This window comes from Lepidochelys kempii, chromosome 1, assembly GCF_965140265.1.
Source record: "Lepidochelys kempii isolate rLepKem1 chromosome 1, rLepKem1.hap2, whole genome shotgun sequence".
NCBI lineage: Eukaryota > Metazoa > Chordata > Testudines > Cheloniidae > Lepidochelys > Lepidochelys kempii.
The window spans coordinates 296,679,914-296,697,585 of NC_133256.1; the positions used below are offsets into that span (position 1 = coordinate 296,679,914).

Here is a 17,672-nt window from a genome sequence, read left to right on the forward strand (position 1 = left end):
TGTGGTACAGAACTTGCTAAATGACAGCCCAAACCATCCATATGAACCTTTATCCATCAAGGGACTAGTGTTGTTCTTACTTTCTGGACCAGTGACATTCAAGTATTTGATACAAAGTGATACAGTTTCAACAGGAGAGGATAAAAGAGACCCACACCAGAATATACCTGGTGGTTAGGTCAGTCACTCACCTGGGAGAGGGGAGACCTGAGTTCAAGTCCCTGAACTAGATCAGGGATTCACATCTGGGTCTCTCACATTCCAGGTAAGTGCCCTGGATATTGGGTATAAAAGAGTGGGTAAAGGGAATGGCACCACTGGTTCTGTGAATAGTGCCTAAATCCCCTTTTGAATGTAGCTTGAAAGCAATGTTTGTTTTGATAATGTCAAAATGGTTCAGTTAGATATTTTGGAAATGCTTTCTTTTTTCAGCTAAAGCAATTTGAAAATTGACAGACATTCATGGAAACGTTTCTCTCTCCAAATCTGCAGATTTCAGGGAAAAGTTTCCTCTGAAATATTTCATCCAGCTTCATTCCAGAGTTGCTGGATGTTATCACCCCTTGAATCTTATCATAAGAACTCCCTCTTGTTGAGAGAAAAGCATGGTCCACACCCAGTTATTAAGTTTAATTAACTTTAAAGTTTTATTGGTGAACATTTTAGGATTTAGAAGATTTTATCACCACTTTAATTAAGCAAAAAGCATGATTAAAGTGGAGTAGGACAGGGTAGTGATCAGTTGTTTTAAAGGATAGAAGTTCACCAGTTTCTTTTAATTCTTTTTTTATTATGAGTAAAATTTTATTTCATTTTATAGGACTTGGAACTGTACATATTAATGTGTTTTTGCCTGATTGTAAAAAGTTAACATATTTGCAAAACAGCTTTTGATAACTTGAAGACAGCTTTGTGCATAACTGTCTTTAATTAAATACATGTCTTAATGGCATACATTGGATTAAAGATTATGTACTAAAGATCATATTATTTTTCATTTTGAAATGTAGCTCTCATTTTTGGAGGATTGGTGAGAATGGATAATACGGTAGACAGATTCTTTGTGTTTTCCTCTGTATTTATTGCTGACAAACTTCATTAAAACAATTGGATTTATGCATCTAAAATATATTTCTAATGCTATTTTAACATGTATGTAATTTCAGTAACAGCTACAAGTAGTTATGTGCTGGGGCAGGAGGATGGATAGGAGGAGGAGCTAGGGGAGCAACTGACACTTGTGGAGGTGGGGTGGGAACAGGATCCAAGCTGGGAAGGAGCATCCTGACAGTTGCTATTTCTGTTCCTCATCAGCTGGTGCTTGGTGCCTTGTGCTCTCCACAGGCTGGTGCACGTGTTCCTGACCCTCTGGTGGGCTGGGTGACTCTTCCAGAACCCACAATTGCTGGAAGGCAGGGAGAGGAGAACCGTTCATACCTTCTCCCCAGGGGGCTGGCCTGATCCCGTGCACTGTGATGGCTGTTTAAGCCCGTTCTCCAGGTCCTGCTCTGGCCTCTGCAAGATAATGTGTTGGAAAAAACATACATCAGCTCCCCCAGTAGGTATTTGTCCTATCCCTCCAGTTCTGCTGTCCATCTTTATGAGATCACAAATGGGAAGGGATCAGGTCTGTATGGTGGAATGAGGGTTGCAGGGGGTGCTCAGTCGTGAATGGGAGATGCTTTACACATGTCTAATGAAATATGGCTTTTAGATAAAGTTTGAGACCTCTGAGAGATCCTTTAATCAGATGTTATGTATGGTCTCAAACACTATGGTGTGATATATACAGTGAATTTTGATTTGCTGTTGTGGAATCAGTAGTTTAGTTGTCTTCACAGGGCCTCTAGATACTTTTCACCTCAGTTCACATTTAATGTTGCATACTGTCCTCTGTTGGTTAGCTAGTAAGAATAGGTTTGGTAGTCAAAAGTTTAAATTTTTAAAAAAATAGTTTCTTGGTCAAATAATTATTTGTGAATGATTAAAATTTATCCCTGAGCAGTGTTTTGGCTTTTTCTTTCGTTACTCTAGGGGGAGGAAGGGAAACTTGGGTGGGGGAATAAGAAGTTAAATTTGAGTTAAGGTTTCTGGACTACATATCCCACTAATGCAAACCATAAAGAGCATTCAGTTAAGCAGCTAAGTCTTTCAACACCCCATCTACATTCTACTCAGCAGTTTTTTTCATAATATCAATTACCTCCCTTCCACCACCCATAATTCATATGCCTCTGCTCTCTTCTTAAACAGCATGCAGCCTTAACTCTGGCCAGAAATGTAATACATGAGTGCGCTTGCTTATATGGATTTGAATTATGTAATTTATATGAAAAAAAGTTACTACAAAATTCAGAAAAATGTCTTAAAACAGACGATCCATTCACAGAACTTTGTAAAGCGTTGCAGAAAAACATCTCACAGCCACCATTTGCAATGTAACATATCTAATTTACTTAGATCAATACAAAACCAGATGAAGAACTATTCTGAATGTTATTTATGAAAGTCTTCCACCAGTCCTCTGTTATGAGGGCACTTGTGGCTCCATAGTTAAGGTTGAGTTGAGGGTTTTTTTGCACTTAGTGCAGGGATTCAACTACTTGGTTTATATATGAAAAATAGACCGTCTTTTCCCACAAATTGCACCACTTTTTGACAGGAGAAAGAATTTTCTGAGATTTTGTATGTGAATTAATTTGAATTAATTGTGGGGGAAAAAAAGGGGGGGGGGCATTGTGTCAATTTTTGTTGTTCTGAATGATCTCAACAATGGAATAGTTCACTCTTCAAATTTCCTGTGTAGTTAAAACTCATGGAAATCTTATGCACAGGTTAAATTTTGAAGAAATTTGTGCGTAGGATTAATAATAATTCTTTGCTGTTGATTCATAACTGAAGGTTTCTTTCCTAGAATGGTGTGACACAGATACTCTTCACAAAGGATCCTCGGTTCTTTGCAAACAGCTCTCACTTCAGACCTGACAAACTCACTCCTCCAAACATGTCTTACTTTTTATGGATAAATATCCTTTAACATGTAAGATATCAATAGAAAGCTCACAACTTGTCAAAACTAATAATCATTGTGAGATGTATGTACACATAATATTTAAGGGATAATGTATTTATATTGAAAGTATGTTTTATGCACTTGGAGTAGAAATTAGTCACCAGGCAGTAATGTGTCTCTATGATGACCCATTCAAACAAAAGGGAGTTGTCACCCCTTCCTGATCCGTTGGTGAGGTAATGAATGCATGGTTCTATTGTCTACCCTTGCCACAATCCATGGAAAACTATCAGAGACCGAGACAACAACAAACAATCAAAACCACTTAAAGGTAGAAAAGAAATGCTACCACAGGGCAGGGGTTCACCTTTTTGATTAGAAACAAAAGACTGTTTTCAGTATAACAGAGACTAGGGAGAGGCATTCTAGATCCATTCACTGAGGAAAATCCCAGGTACAAAGGGAAGTGTTCTTGCATGTTTGTATTCTGGTTCTTGAGAAACCAGTGATCTTGGAACTTTGGGGTGGGGAAGATGGAAGTCTACTAAGATAGGAAGGGTAACTCTTTGTGTAGAGCCAACTTTGCATTTTTATGATTTTGTTTTGTATTGCAACCATTTGTTTCCACCACTATCTTCTTCCCAGTTAAATTTCTGTGTGGCTTACAGGAGCAGTGGTTTAAGGTAAAATTGGTAAACAGGGTACAGTATACCTCTCTGAGAATAGTCAGTGTCGGGGGCTGGATGTCACATGGGAACAATTCAAAGGGATTTGTAGATTGGGGTGCACCTTATTGTTAGCTTGCAAGGTGAAGGAAAGGCTGACATAAGTCTAGAGGAGAGCTCTGGAGTGACTGAAGGGTTGACAGGTCAGAGAGCTGACACCCAGCTACAATAAGAGAGACTTCCTCTCACTAGAGGCAGGGGGTAACAAGGTGACTCTCAGTCCTGGATATCCCAAGAACCATCACACACAGGTTGAATAATGTTCTTCAGAATTCTATTATACTGCCCTGTAGTGGTATCAAGTGGGGGGAGGGGGTGGTAAAATCTAATTTGTCATTAAATTAAATTGATTGATTTTGGCACCATAAACACAATTTTGTGTTAATCATATGATTATTGCATTGCTTAACTACATAGTGGTGATAAGGTTGTTTGGGTGCCTTAACTGCATTTCCCTAAGGTAATCCAAACATATTAAACTAAGTTTAACCTTAATTCTGAATTTCCTTCATTGCGGATAATTACAACATCCATGTAATTTTTTTTAACCTTACTTTTACATACTCCCAACTTTAACTCCATCTAAACAGTTAATTATTAAAACACATAACCTCTAATGACCAATAAATATAGTCAGAGTTGCACATTGGTTATGCAGGATGTGGATGGAGATGCACAGGCTATGGATGATGGAAGGGAGGTAGCTGAAATTGAGAAAAGGATGTGCTGAGTGGGGAATAGGTGGACTGTTGAATGACTTAACTTGAAGTTGACCATATTTTTTCTATATTAGTTTTCCAGTTTATATAAATAAGAATATATCTGTTATCTATCTCCTTAATTGCCATCCTCTGCTCTGCTCCTCTGAATCCAAATCCCTACAACCCTGTTTCTCCTCCTGGTCTCTGGGGAGATGCATTCTTTCCCCCATGTCACGTACTTCCCTGCCATATTCAGCTTTTAAACTCTTATATATATTGATACTTAACAGTTGAATGGTGTAGGGGAGCATGGTGAAGAGTAAGGATTTGGATGGACAGAAACACATTGAGGAGCAGGGCTGTAGGGTCATGGTTCAACATGAAAGCAATTTGGGGATGGGGGAACCTGAGGGGGTGTTGGAAGTAGGTGCATGGGCCGGCCAATAGTAGCTGTTCAGTAAGGTGTGGAGTGCTGAGTGGAAGTTGGGAGAGCTAGAGCTGGAAGAGGTCTGGTTGGAGAGGATCTGTGCTTTGAACCACTTGTGGCCAGTCAGGGTTTCTCTCTGCTTCCACCACTTCTCTCCTGCAATATTACTTCAGTTCAAGCCCCTTCTCCCTATAATTCTGCTTCCCTTGCATTTCACCCCTATATGCTCTGTCTAGTTTCATATTATGGAATCTTCTCTAGAGATGTAGATGTCCTTTCTTTTATTATAAAAATACTATTTTTAGGCACTCCTAAATCAAGCTTACCAGATTAGGAAATGCCAATGTTAATTCTATCTGCTTGTATATATGCATTATGTTTATTATATGCTTGCTTTTCTTGTTTAATCCAGCTCACAGTGAATGGGGTGTGCAGCATTTATTTCAAAGTAACTTACGAGAACAGAAAAAAGCTGTACCCAGTATAACTGCTTAAGTCATCCAGAAATTTTCATCTGTGGAAAATTGTTTTTAAATGACTTACAAATATTTACCCTCGTTCAGTCTTTGGAACCTTGCCTCATTTACTGCACATTATCTAGACTCTGCATTAAATTAGGTAGGATCCCGTGAGAAAGGAATATAATGAGCATATAACTAAGAACTTCATTGTAAAATAGATGCATAAGATTTAAGGTTGCTCTCTCAACCTTAATTGTGGCATTTTTGACTTCATGACGTAACTCTGTAACCGTATTCTGTTAATGTAATTATTTTGATGGAATTACTCAGTAGGTGAATTTATAATGAAGGATAGTAATGCAAAGTTTTTCCAATAATGTGGATATTTCCTTTTGTGAGTGTTGCTAACATTTTGTATCTGTATTGCTGTGTAATTTTGTGGATATGAAGCTAGATCCAACTAAACTTTGATCTAGACAAAATGTAACTCAGTTCCATTTTTTCTGTCCTGTTCCAAGTTATCTTTTGTTAAAGATATCCCATTTTTACTTCCTAACTTCAGTTTAGAGCAAGAATGTTTTGTTAATCAGATTATGCACTTAAGAAGACCATAACTTTTTATATCTGTTCTTGGAAAATGCCAATTTAATTTTTACTATTTTTCATTAGATATGATTTTATGAAAACTCAGCCTGCTGAGAAGATGCACCTAGCAGTGGTTGCCTGTGGTGAAAGGCTGGAGGAGACTGTTACTATGTTGAAATCAGCCATTATTTTCAGCATCCAACCTCTACAGTTTCATATTTTTGCAGAGGGCCAACTGCACAACAGCTTCAAAGGCATAGTAAGTATCCAAGTCATGCACTGAATCAGTTTGTAGCTTAGTGGAAGTATGTGTGGCTTTCTCTTAGACATCTGCTACTGGGTATTATTCTGTTAGATGTAGTTGCAATGATTCAGGTGTGTGTAACATTATGAAGTCCTTATATTCTCTGTTGGTCAGACCATTGCACTACACTTCAGGCCCACTTCACTGCTTCCATCAGTGAGCACACTTGGTCACTTTTTTCCTTCCCCCGCCCCCCCAGCATTTTTTCCAGCTGTGTGTCTCCTGCCCACTTCACCCCCAGAGGGGTGGGGTGGGAAAGGCAGCACGGGTAGTGTTCCAGAGCCCAGTCTTGGATGTGGGATTTAGGGATCCTTCCTTGCCAAGCACTAATCCAGTTGTGCATTTAGCACTGGGGAAAAAAACTTGTGTAAAAACTGTCCTGCAGCATACTGGATTATTGCAATCTGACAGGCTTCCTTTTTAGTGTTTCTCAACAAGCTTTGCACAGAAACAGTAGTGCTGTTCAAATTTTTATTACTGGTTCTGTTCCCTGTTTCCACTGTAGGGCTACTGAAGGATGGCTATCAGAGTTTATGTAAAAGTTTATGTAAAAAGTGTCCTCGGAATGGGAGGGGATCCATAACAGGTACTGTGGCAGATTATTTCTTTGCAACAGTGCTTTCTCCTCAACCTCAGGCCAAGGGTTACCCTCTGTTTCATTGGGGTTGCTTATGGCTCCTCTCTAACCCTAATCATCATTGTGGCTCCAAGCTCAAGTTTCATTGATCTGACCTGTTAGTCTCTGGTTCAATCTCTGGTTCTGTCCTTCAGTGATACATTTTCAACTGTTTTGGACTCTAAGTCCAGTTCCCCTCTGGGACCCACACTTTTCCCCCTGCATGGATGCCCCTCTGCAGGTCTCCTGCCAGGCGTTTAGAAGAACCAACTTATTTTGTTTTGGTAGCAACACACAACCACATTTAAGAAGTCTGTGGTACAGAATTACTGGTCTTTCTAAGATACTTTTCCCTATTCCCCAATTTCTTCCAAATTTATTTCCCTTAACCCCTCCATGTCTTCATCTGCCAAGTCTTTTTTTTCTTCAGTGTAAACCTATCTTTCGTGCCCTGTCAACCCCTGCATCCTGGTCACAAAGATCATCATGGGAGAAGAGTGTGGAAGGCTCCAAAGAGGAGGTGGTGTAGGTCTCCTAACAGAGCCTCCTTCAAAGAGAAATTGGTCACTTCAGACAGACTGTTCTGGAGAACTCAGTTCCCAGGGGGAGTACCTCTGAGGCTCCAACCTTCTCTAGTACCAGGAGTTCAAGACTTCTAGTTCTTCAAAAAACCAGTGCCAGACGTACCTTGGTACTGAAACCGACCAAGGTACTGCCTAAGCAAGATTGCTCTAGTAGAGACCCCAAACACTGTGCTTCAGGAAGATCAGTGCTACCTACTGATTCCTCAATGTTGGTACCCAAACTGGTATCCCAGAAGTCAGTGTCCGCGGTACCAGTGTCATCCAAGAGATGTGTACCACTGAAACAGTCAGTGTTGGTACCAGGGATACTGTCTTCTAAAATGGGACAACTGAAGCAGTCAGCTCTCTCGTTACCGATGCCGACCACAGCAGAGCCTCGATTTTCTTCAGTTCATGTACACCTGATACCACAGGAATTTAGCTACTCCAGAACTTTTTAATTTCAGACAATGCAGTGTCTCCTTTGTTAATGGGTACCAAATGACTATCAACACCAAAATCTATTGTGTCACCAAAGCCTTATCTTTCCCTTGTATTTCGTGAGGTTCTGGAACCAATCGGACCGGACAGACAGCTGTCTTCACCTTCGCTGTCCACCTTGCCCCTGGACTAGGTTGAAGGTAATTCCTCAGTTCTCTCATCTTAGTACAGGGATATTTCCCAAACTATCTTCCTTGAGAGAGAAATTCCAAGAATTTTTGTGTCCCTTTTTACTTGCGTAACCAATGTTGGATGTGCCCCCCGCCCCGCCTTTTAGCCCACATCAGTTTCTGTCCTGGGTCTCATGGGCTGCCTGTCTCTAGCAGTTCTTCTGACCTGCTAGCTCTTCCTAGGGAAATCATGGATGGAACATTCTCCTGCTCCATCACTCCCTCCTCAACAGCCCCAAACTCAGGAGGAGTCTGTCGAGGAGGAAGAGGCTAAGGGGGTGACACCACAGACTAATATTTCATTGCCAGCGTGTGAGGCTGTAATGTCTCCCCCCACCTTCAATTGCAGATAATTTCAGGCAGTTTCTGGAACTGATTAAACGGATTGCTGACTCATTATGCATTCCATCAGAGGAGGTCCAGAAGACACAACATAAGAAACTTGTGGACCTTCTACAAACTACAGCCTCTGAGTGGCTCTACCAGTGAATAAAGCCTTACTGGATTCTCCCACCACAGCACCTACGTGCAAAATGGCTGATTAGAAGTCCTATATCCTGTTGAAAAATTCAGAATTTTTCTTCTGCTACCCTCCACCAAATTCTTTAGTTGTGAGGTTATCAATGAGTGTGGAAGACATCATGTGAAGTCTACATCTTATGTTAAAGACCAAACTACTCTTCCACAACCCTGCAATTTTGGATTGCAAATTACCACACCCTAATGGCAAAGTACAACTACACCAAACTATGATAAATTCAACAATTTTATTGAACACCTTCCTGTGGAATATCATGAGTAGTTCAAGGCTGTCATAGCTGAGGGTCAGTTCTTAGGAAGAACCTTGCTGCAAGCCTCCCTAGATGCATTGAACAGTGTGGCCTATTCCATCTTTACTGCTGTTGTCATGCATAGAGCATGACTACAGCTGTCTGGTTTTCCTAGGGAGATCCAAAATACTGTTGAAGGCCTCCCTTTTGATGGACTTAAGCTATTCATCATGTTCATGGATGACTCTCTCTTGTAGTTTGAAAGATTCCACAGCCGCACTCAGGTCCCTTGATATATATATATATATATGCCTGAAAACAGGAAAATTTAGCAGGTTGCAAACAGCATAGAGATCTCACTTGGTTCAGTTCCCCAGTTATCACAGGCTTTCTGAACCACCTAAAAAGTGACAGAGATTTGAGAAGAAACTGCCTACCATGACTGCTGCTGTCGCCCGGCTGATCTCTATATCAGATATCAATTTTGATGATTTGGCTGAGGGTCTGAGGCAGCGACACCTCAGGAATCTTCAGCTGCACCATCCCACCCACCTCCCTCCCTTTGGGGACCATCTCTCCCACTTTTGACATGCATGGGAACAAATTACAACTGACAAATGGGTTTTGTAGGCTATAACATTTGGCTGTTCCATTCATTTTACCTCCATCCCTTTAACCCCCTACCCCACCACTCCTTTCCCATACCTTTACAGGGACCCCTCTCATGAAAGCTTACGGAGACAGGAAGTTATCTCTCTTGTATCCATGGGGGCCATGGAAACAATTCCAGTCCAGCACTGGGGGAAGAGATTCTATTCCAACTATTTTTTTGTCCCCAAAAGAGCATGAGATGGGGACCGATATAAGAGCTCAGATTCCTAAGCACCTTTGTGAAATCACAGAAATTCAGGATGGTGATGCTTACAGCTATAATTCCATCATTATGTTCCAAAGATTGGTTCGCTGCCGTCAACCTTCAGGGCACGTATTTTCACATTGCAGTTCATCCACCTCACAAGGAATTGCTGTGTTTTACAGTTGATCAGGATCACTTCCAGCGTAGAGTGTTTCCCTTCAGCCTCTCCTCTGTCCCAAGTGTATTCTCAAAGACCATGGCAGTGGTAGCCTCTCACCTATGTTGACTTTGAATAATCATCTTCCCCTGCCTCCACCCCTGGCTATGTGACAAAGTTCTCTCTGCAGTAGTGGCAGCAACGTCCCCGTTCCACAGGTTAGGACTTCAACTCAATATCAAAAAGTACACTTTGGTAGACTTCATAGGGCGTTCTTTGGATGCCGTAACAGTCAGAGCTTATCTTCCTGTGGACAGGTTTGCATCCCCTAACCAACCTAATTTCCAATGTCAGCAAGAAGTTGACTTCAACTGCTAGGACGTATGGCATAGGTTCTATGGCATAGGACAGTTGTATTTTTGTAACACACAACATGCCATGCTCCAGAAGTGGCTCAGAACAGTTTATATCCAAACAAGCACAGTCTAGACAACCTACTTTGCTAAGTACTGGATTCAGTTAGTTGGTGGAAGGATCCCTCCAAAGTCTGTGCAGGAGTCCCTTTCGTTCAGCCTACTTCTACCATCACTATAATGTTTAATTCATTTCTTGTGGGAAAGGGGACAGACCATTAAGGGCAAATGGTCTGCACATCAACCTCTGGAACGGAGAGCAGTCAGAAACACCTGCACCTGCTTCCTTCCATTAGTCAGGAAAATCCAGCAAAGTCATGATAGACAACATAACCTGCACGCTCTACATCAATCATCAGGGTAGGGTGAGATCTTCTTCTCTTTGTGCTGAAGCAATGAAGCTATGAAACTGGTGCATAGCCAGTGTCATAAATATAAAGGGAAGGCTAACCACTTTTAAATCCCTCCTGACCAGGGGAAAAACCCTTTCACCTGTAAAGGGTTAAGAAGCTAAAGATAACCTCGCTGGCACCTGACCAAAATGACCAATGAGGAGACAAGATACTTTCAAAGCTGGAGGTGGTTGTGGTGGGGGAACAAAGGGTTCTCTCTGTCTGCGTGTGTCTTTTGCTGGGACCAGAGCAGGAATGCAGGTCAGAACTTCTGTAAAGGGTTAATAAGCAATCTAGTTAGATATGCGTTAGATTCTGTTTTGTTTAAATGGTGATAAAATAAGTTGTGCTAAATGGAATGTATATCCCTGTTTGTGTCTTTTTGTAACTTAAGGTTTTGCCTAGAGGGATTCTCTGTTTTGAATCTGATTACTCTATAAGGTATTCACCATCCTGATTTTACAGAAGTGATTTTTACTTTTTCTTCAGTTAAAACTCTTCTTTTAAGAACCTGATTGCTTTTTTCCTTGTTCTTAAGATCCAAGGATTTGGGTCTGTGTTCACCTATGCAAACTGGTGAGGATTTTTATCAAGCCTTCCCCAGGAAAGGGTGTGTAGGGCTTGGGGGGATTTTGGGGGGAAAGACATTTCCAAGTGGGCTCTTTCCCGGTTATATTTTGTTAGACGCTTGGTGGTGGCAGCAATAAAGTCCAGGGACAAAAGGTGAAATAGTTTATACCTTGGGGAAGTTTTAACCTAAGCTGGTAAAAATAAGCTTAGGGGGTTTTCATGTAGGTCCCCACATCTGTACCCTAGAGTTCAGAGTGGGGAAGGAACCTGGACAACCGGTCACATAGTCATCTCAGCCTCTTACCTTCCTGGTATACAAAACACCATGGTTGATGATGTCACCAGGCACTTCTTCCAAGATTATGAATGTGAGCTAGACTTGTGGATTCTCAGAACTTTTTTTCTCTAATCTGGAGCTTTCCACAAGTGGTGCTCTCTGCCACCATTGCCAAAAGGAAGTGCATGAAATTCTGTTTGAGAGGAAGACTGGGTCCTCATTTCCTAGGGCATGCCTTCCCCACTCCTTAGATGAAGGTCCTTCTCTGTGCATACCCTCTGACACCATTGATCTTGAGCATGTTGAACAAGAGCAAATAAGAAAAGGCCAGAGTCATTTTAGTTGTACTGAACTGGCAGAAATAAGCCTTTACTTGATCCGCCTCGCTTCCTGTCCTGTGTGAAGACTTCCAACCTAGTTCTTTGACTAGGAGTTTGGCTCCTCAATAGCTCTCAGGGATAGAAACTTCCTGTTTCTAGAAGTACATGTGGTGTTGAACAGAAAACTATATACGCAAAATGTTTACCTTCACAAATTGAAGAGATTTCACCTTTTCGCTCTCCCTCTCTGCTAATCTCAGTTTATATGCCCTCTATTAGATTTAAATCTCATCTGTAATTAGCGTATGAAGCCTTCTTTTGAACCACTGACGACTAGTTCTCTACTTCACTTGTCTCTGAAGAAGGCTTTCTTGGTGGCCACCATCTCTGCCTGAAGTGTCAGATAAATGGGGACTTTAATGGCTGATCCTCCCTTTAAAATATTTTTTAGGGAAAAGTTTGTTTCAACGACACCCTAAATTTCTACCTAAAGTATCTTTTGAATTCAATATTAACCTGATTATTCATTTTCTGTTTTGTTTTGTTTTTTTCTCCCCAAAGCCACACCAGAACAGGGAGGAGGCTGCACTACATACCTTAGATATCAGAAAGCCGCTGTCCTCCTCTCAGGACAGAACCAAACCATTTAGGAAGTCTCCCAGACTTTTTTTATTTGAAGACAGATCAAAAGGATACACCATCTCCACTCAAAGACTCTCAAAGTAGATCTCTGGGTGTATTCTCTTGTTTAGAGGCTGCCAACATTGAAACTCCTTCTAGAGTACTACCCCAAATCTGTTTCTATGGCATTATTGAAAAATGTTTCCAGTTGTTGAAATTTGCAAAACTGCAAGCCTGGACTTCAATACATATTTTCTTCGAACACTGTGCGTTGGTTCATGCTTCCAGATCAGATGTTGCAGTTGAAAATTCTGTCCTGTCTTCCGTGTTGGATCTGATTCCAAATCTCCCTTCTCCCTCTGGGGATACTGCTTGTGAGTCACCTGAAGTGGAGTACCCATAGCAATGCTACTTGAAGAAGAGGTTGTGCACCTTGTGCAGTAACCAGAGTTCTTCAAGATGTGTTCCCCTATGGTTGCTCTGCTACCTAACTTCCTTCTACTCTGCTTTGAATTTCGTCTCATGGGACTTTGGGTAGAGAAGGAACTGAGGGCGAGACACCCATGCAGCTCTTTATGTCCTCGGTACCGGGCATGAGAGTGTCTGGATCATATGAACAGGCCGAATGGTTATTGTGACCCATAACTCTTCAATTATAGTTACATGTGCACATGAAGTGGAGCACCCATAGAGGAACACATCTCAACTCCAGTTACTGCATAAAGTGAGTAACCTCTTATTCACTGCATAAGCTGCAGTGACCCGGTTCTGCCAACATGAGTTCATTTTAAATCCAAACCAGCTTCCTGCTCAGAACATCATCCAGCTGAGAGCTTCTTTCAAAACAGCCAAGGAATAGTTTATTTTCAGGAGAAAATCTGACCTGTTCCTTCTGACCAGGCACTCCCACCAGCTGTCTGCATGGCAGTGTCTTTGCAGATTGGAATGACAGTAGTGGTAAAAATAATCAATTGGTTTATGTCTCTTCTTGGCAAACTCCAGCTGCTGAATAGAAAATTATGACCAGATTGACAATCTGAGGCAGGAATTGGGTTCATTGATGCACAGTTACGGTAGGTTTGGTTATTTTTGCATTTAAAAAGTGGATACTTTAAATTACCAAGGTTACTTGAGACCTATCTTGTTCCGTGACAGACTAATGTGACTCTGCTATATACCAGTTTTGTTTTTAATTTTAATGATTCCCCTACAAAATCAGCAGTTTGCTTAACATGTTTTCTGTGTCCTTTACTTTTGTATCCTATCTTTGATTTGCTCTAATTTTAAAGTCCTTCGGTGAGTCACTTTTTGCTTGACATTAAGCATACTTGAACAATATTCTAGCATTAATTTTTATAAATTTTTGTAGTTAAAAAAATCTTTCTGGTTGGGGGGAGGGAGGAGAAGATTAATAAAATCAATTACTTAGATCAATACATACTTCTGCATGTCTTCAATTAAATCAATCTAAATGGTCAGTTCTTCTTATGATACGTTATCCTCTGGTAAAATTAAGCTTAAACAGTTTTGTGTCCTTTCTTTACCTAGCTCAATGGTTTGCCATATCAAGGAAAATTTAATTATACCGTATACCCAATAACATTTCCGACTGAGAGTGCAGCAGAATGGAAGAAACTGTTTAAACCCTGTGCTTCACAAAGGCTATTCTTGCCAGTAAGTTAGCTTATTTCATAATAGTACAGTGTTTACAGGTTTTTTATGAATTCATTAAGATTTGTTTTCGAATTTACCAAACTTTTGGCTGCAATTGTGCAGGAAACTGTTTTCACTAAAAATCATTTTTGTCACATTTTACAAAAACAATCCCGTTTTTTCCGTTTAGCAGCAATGTACTAAAATAAAAAACTTGCATTTTCGATTGCATGGTACACCAATGTCTTAAACTGTTCTACATCAGGTTTCAGTTTCTTTCTGTTCTTATGATGTATAATAAAAGAATTCATACATTTGTAAACTATCTGTCTGAAGTGAAGTCATTGGCTCATGAAAATACATAAACTAAACTACTCTGTAAGGGCGAGGAGGGAATGGTTTCCAAATAATCCTTTTGTCTGTGTAAGCTATAAAGATAAAACAAATACTTCATGGATCACCCTAGTTTGATTTTAACTTCTTTTCTTCACAGTTAATCCTCAAAGATGTGGATTCGTTACTGTATGTTGATACTGACATCCTGTTTTTGAGACCTGTTGATGATATTTGGTCTTTTCTGAAAAAATTTAATTCCACACAAATTGCTGCAATGGCACCAGAACACGAGGAACCTCGTATTGGATGGTATAATCGCTTTGCTAGACACCCATATTATGGAATAACTGGAATAAATTCTGGAGTAATGCTAATGAATATGACACGTATAAGAAGAAAGTATTTCAAGGTATGTATGCTGCTTTGGTTGATTTGTCAGCATTCACCTTTTTTCATTCAAATTGTGAGGGGGAAAAAATAGTTTCAAATAATGAACATCAATTTTGAAAAATAATGCTCCAGTATATTTTTCTCTTGTTCTGGAATCAGAATATTGCATAAACATTTTTTATTTCAGAAGTGCACGAGTTCGCATTTAGTTGCAGGGATGTTTTTAAAAAAACTGAATTTGTGACTTTTACTAAAAACTTGTTTGCTCAGTTTCTTGAAATCTGGAAAAATGTTTGCTTGTTAATAATTTTCTGTCTTTTGCATCAAGTTGTATTTGTCAGCAGATATTTTAATTTACCTTTATTTCTCAATATACTTATATCTCTTTGAGAAAATGATTTGTGCATTTTTTGTTGTATGTGGCAAAATTAACAGCAAGTAGAATGTTTTGAGCCTTCGAGTATATGTGCATGGTAATATGACCAGGAGGTGGTGCTACTAGATTACTTATTAGGGCATTGTGACTCCTTTAGTGCCATATGCTACATTATTTCTTAAGTTTAATCTTTACTTTTAGAAGATCATTCAGTTAAATTAAGTAATGGTGATTGAGTTGTTTCTTCAAAACCTAAATCATTAAAATGACTTATTTCTCTCCAACTTTTATTTTGTATTGTAACCAGTTGTATCACTACAGAAATTGAAATGTTTATTAAAGCAAAGTGTACAACAGCTGAAAATATACATAGGAAATCTTTCAAATCAGTGATGTAATATGCTTGAAAAACCGTATTACAGAAGTGGTGCCATATGTAGTTACAGTTGGAGAGGGCACTTGTCCTGAAAACAATTTTTTACAATAAATTATAACTTCAGCCCAATTGTTAATTTCTGGTGAACATTCTTTGTCCTAGAATTTTGTTTCACTTTATTTTAAGAGGGAGGGTGGGGCAATGGGGAGTCCATTCTGCTAGCCCTAAGTTATCAGAGAGTTAAAAATACTGGTGATTTAAAATTTTTTTAAATGTTTTTCAAGTTATTTTCTTGCCTACGGACTAGAATGTGGGGCTGGGTGTCAGGAGATCGAGTTATGTTTTTAATTCTGCCATTAAAGTGCAGCGTTACCCTGGGCAAGTCGCTTAGCCTTTCTGTACCTAAACTACCCACTCTGTGTGACAATAATCACATCTAGAGAGTGGTGGAGCATTTACCGCAGGTGTGGTAGGGTAGGTCTGGCTGGGCCCAAAATCCCTTAATCTCTTGTTCCCCAGTGTGGGGCTTGTATACCCCATCACACGGGAAAATAAGTTATGCTAACTAGGGGGAAAAATAGTAATGAATAGACCTTGGAGGACACAATAGCATTTTGAGGTTGAGCTAAGTTTTGCTCTCTCCATATAGTCCAGTACAATAAATTGAGCTCATTTCAGTTTGTGGTGCGTTTGTGAGGAGCTGGGAGCAAGAGGCACTAGGAGCTGAGAGTGAGAACGCGGACTGTGTGAGGACTGTGGAGTACAAGCATTATCAGACACCAGGAAGAAGGTCCTATGGTGAGAATAGGACCATTGGGAGGCGGCCATGGGGAAGTAGCCCAGGGAGTTGTAGCTGTTGCACAGCTGTTCCAGGAGGCACTCTAGACAACTGCATTCCACAGGGCCTTGGACTGGAACCCAGAGTAGAGGGTGGGCCCGGGTTCCACCCAAACCTCCCCACTCCTGGTCAGACACAGGAGGAGTTGACCTGGACTGTGGGTTCATGAAAATGGCCAAACTGAGGGCTGCTGTGAAGCTCTGAGGCGAGCAAATCCGCCAATATGTGGAAGACCCACCAAGGTAGAGGAGGAACTTTGTCACACTATTCTATACTTTTGACAAACTGCTGATGTATTTTTTGCTATAAGCATGTGTGTCTTGTCAGGTTTTTTTATATTATAAACTCTTTGGGGCAGGATCATCTTTTGTTCATACAATGCCTAGTACAATGGGGCCTAATCCTGGTTGGAGCTTTAACTGCTAGGAAAATGTAAGTAATGAATCACCATCAGTCACCACACTGTCTGGAATAAGGTAGTATTCCTTTGCAACCCTGCCTCTTTCAGTGTGTGGAGTCACAGATCATATCACATCCATACCTACTAAAAATGAAATTCCACTCAACTTTCTTAAGCATCAGTGGTGTCCCTAGCATCTGTTTGCCAAAAGCTGGGAATGAGCGAAAGGGGATGGATCACTTGATGATTACCTGTTTTGTTCATTCCCTCTGAAACACCTGTCATTGGCCACTGTTTGAAGACAGGATACTGGGATAGATGGACCTTTGATTTGATCCAGTATGGCCATTCTTATGCTCTTAATAAATTGAGAGTATCTGTTCATTATAAAGTTTCTCTGCAGTTTTATTTATGTATGTACATACTGCGTTGATAGTACACTGGCACATTTGTTTCCCATAAAAACAGAAAGCAATGCACACCCATGAAGTTAATTTTTAATAGTCAGAATTCGGCCAAATCCCAACTATCTTTCACCAAACTACTAAAAAGCCATCTCTTCCCTGGAAGTTAGTTCTTTTGAAAATTTTAACTCTAAAGTCACTAGACACGTAAGTTCCATTATCAAAACTGACTTAGACCGTTTAGATGCTTTTGGAAATTTTAAACTAGGTGCTTGCATAGGAAGTACATTCCTGCTAAATGTCAAGTTTCTGCCAACTCTTGTTGAAGTACTAGAACTTAGTTCAGAGGTAATTCTTATATAATTGCAAGTATGTATGCTTAATCAAAAAAGGCTTATATGGCTTGGTCAGCAACAATGCAAATTCTGGGTTCCTTGCTTACTTTGAAAGGCAGGGT

The 17,672-nt window shown here is 40.3% G+C and overlaps 1 protein-coding gene across 3 annotated transcripts in view; it reads left to right on the forward strand.

Moving 5' to 3' along the window:
• GXYLT1 (glucoside xylosyltransferase 1) overlaps positions 1–17,672 on the forward strand; it is a 72,695-nt gene that overhangs the window by 29,020 nt on the left and 26,003 nt on the right. For 2 of the 3 annotated variants that reach the window (XM_073328035.1, XM_073328036.1), the window contains 3 exons: positions 5,997–6,171; positions 13,991–14,116; positions 14,589–14,840. In XM_073328035.1, the coding sequence (XP_073184136.1) occupies positions 5,997–6,171; positions 13,991–14,116; positions 14,589–14,840 (553 nt within the window). The remainder of the gene's footprint in view (positions 1–5,996; positions 6,172–13,990; positions 14,117–14,588; positions 14,841–17,672) is intronic. The other variant, XM_073328037.1, reaches the window with a different exon arrangement.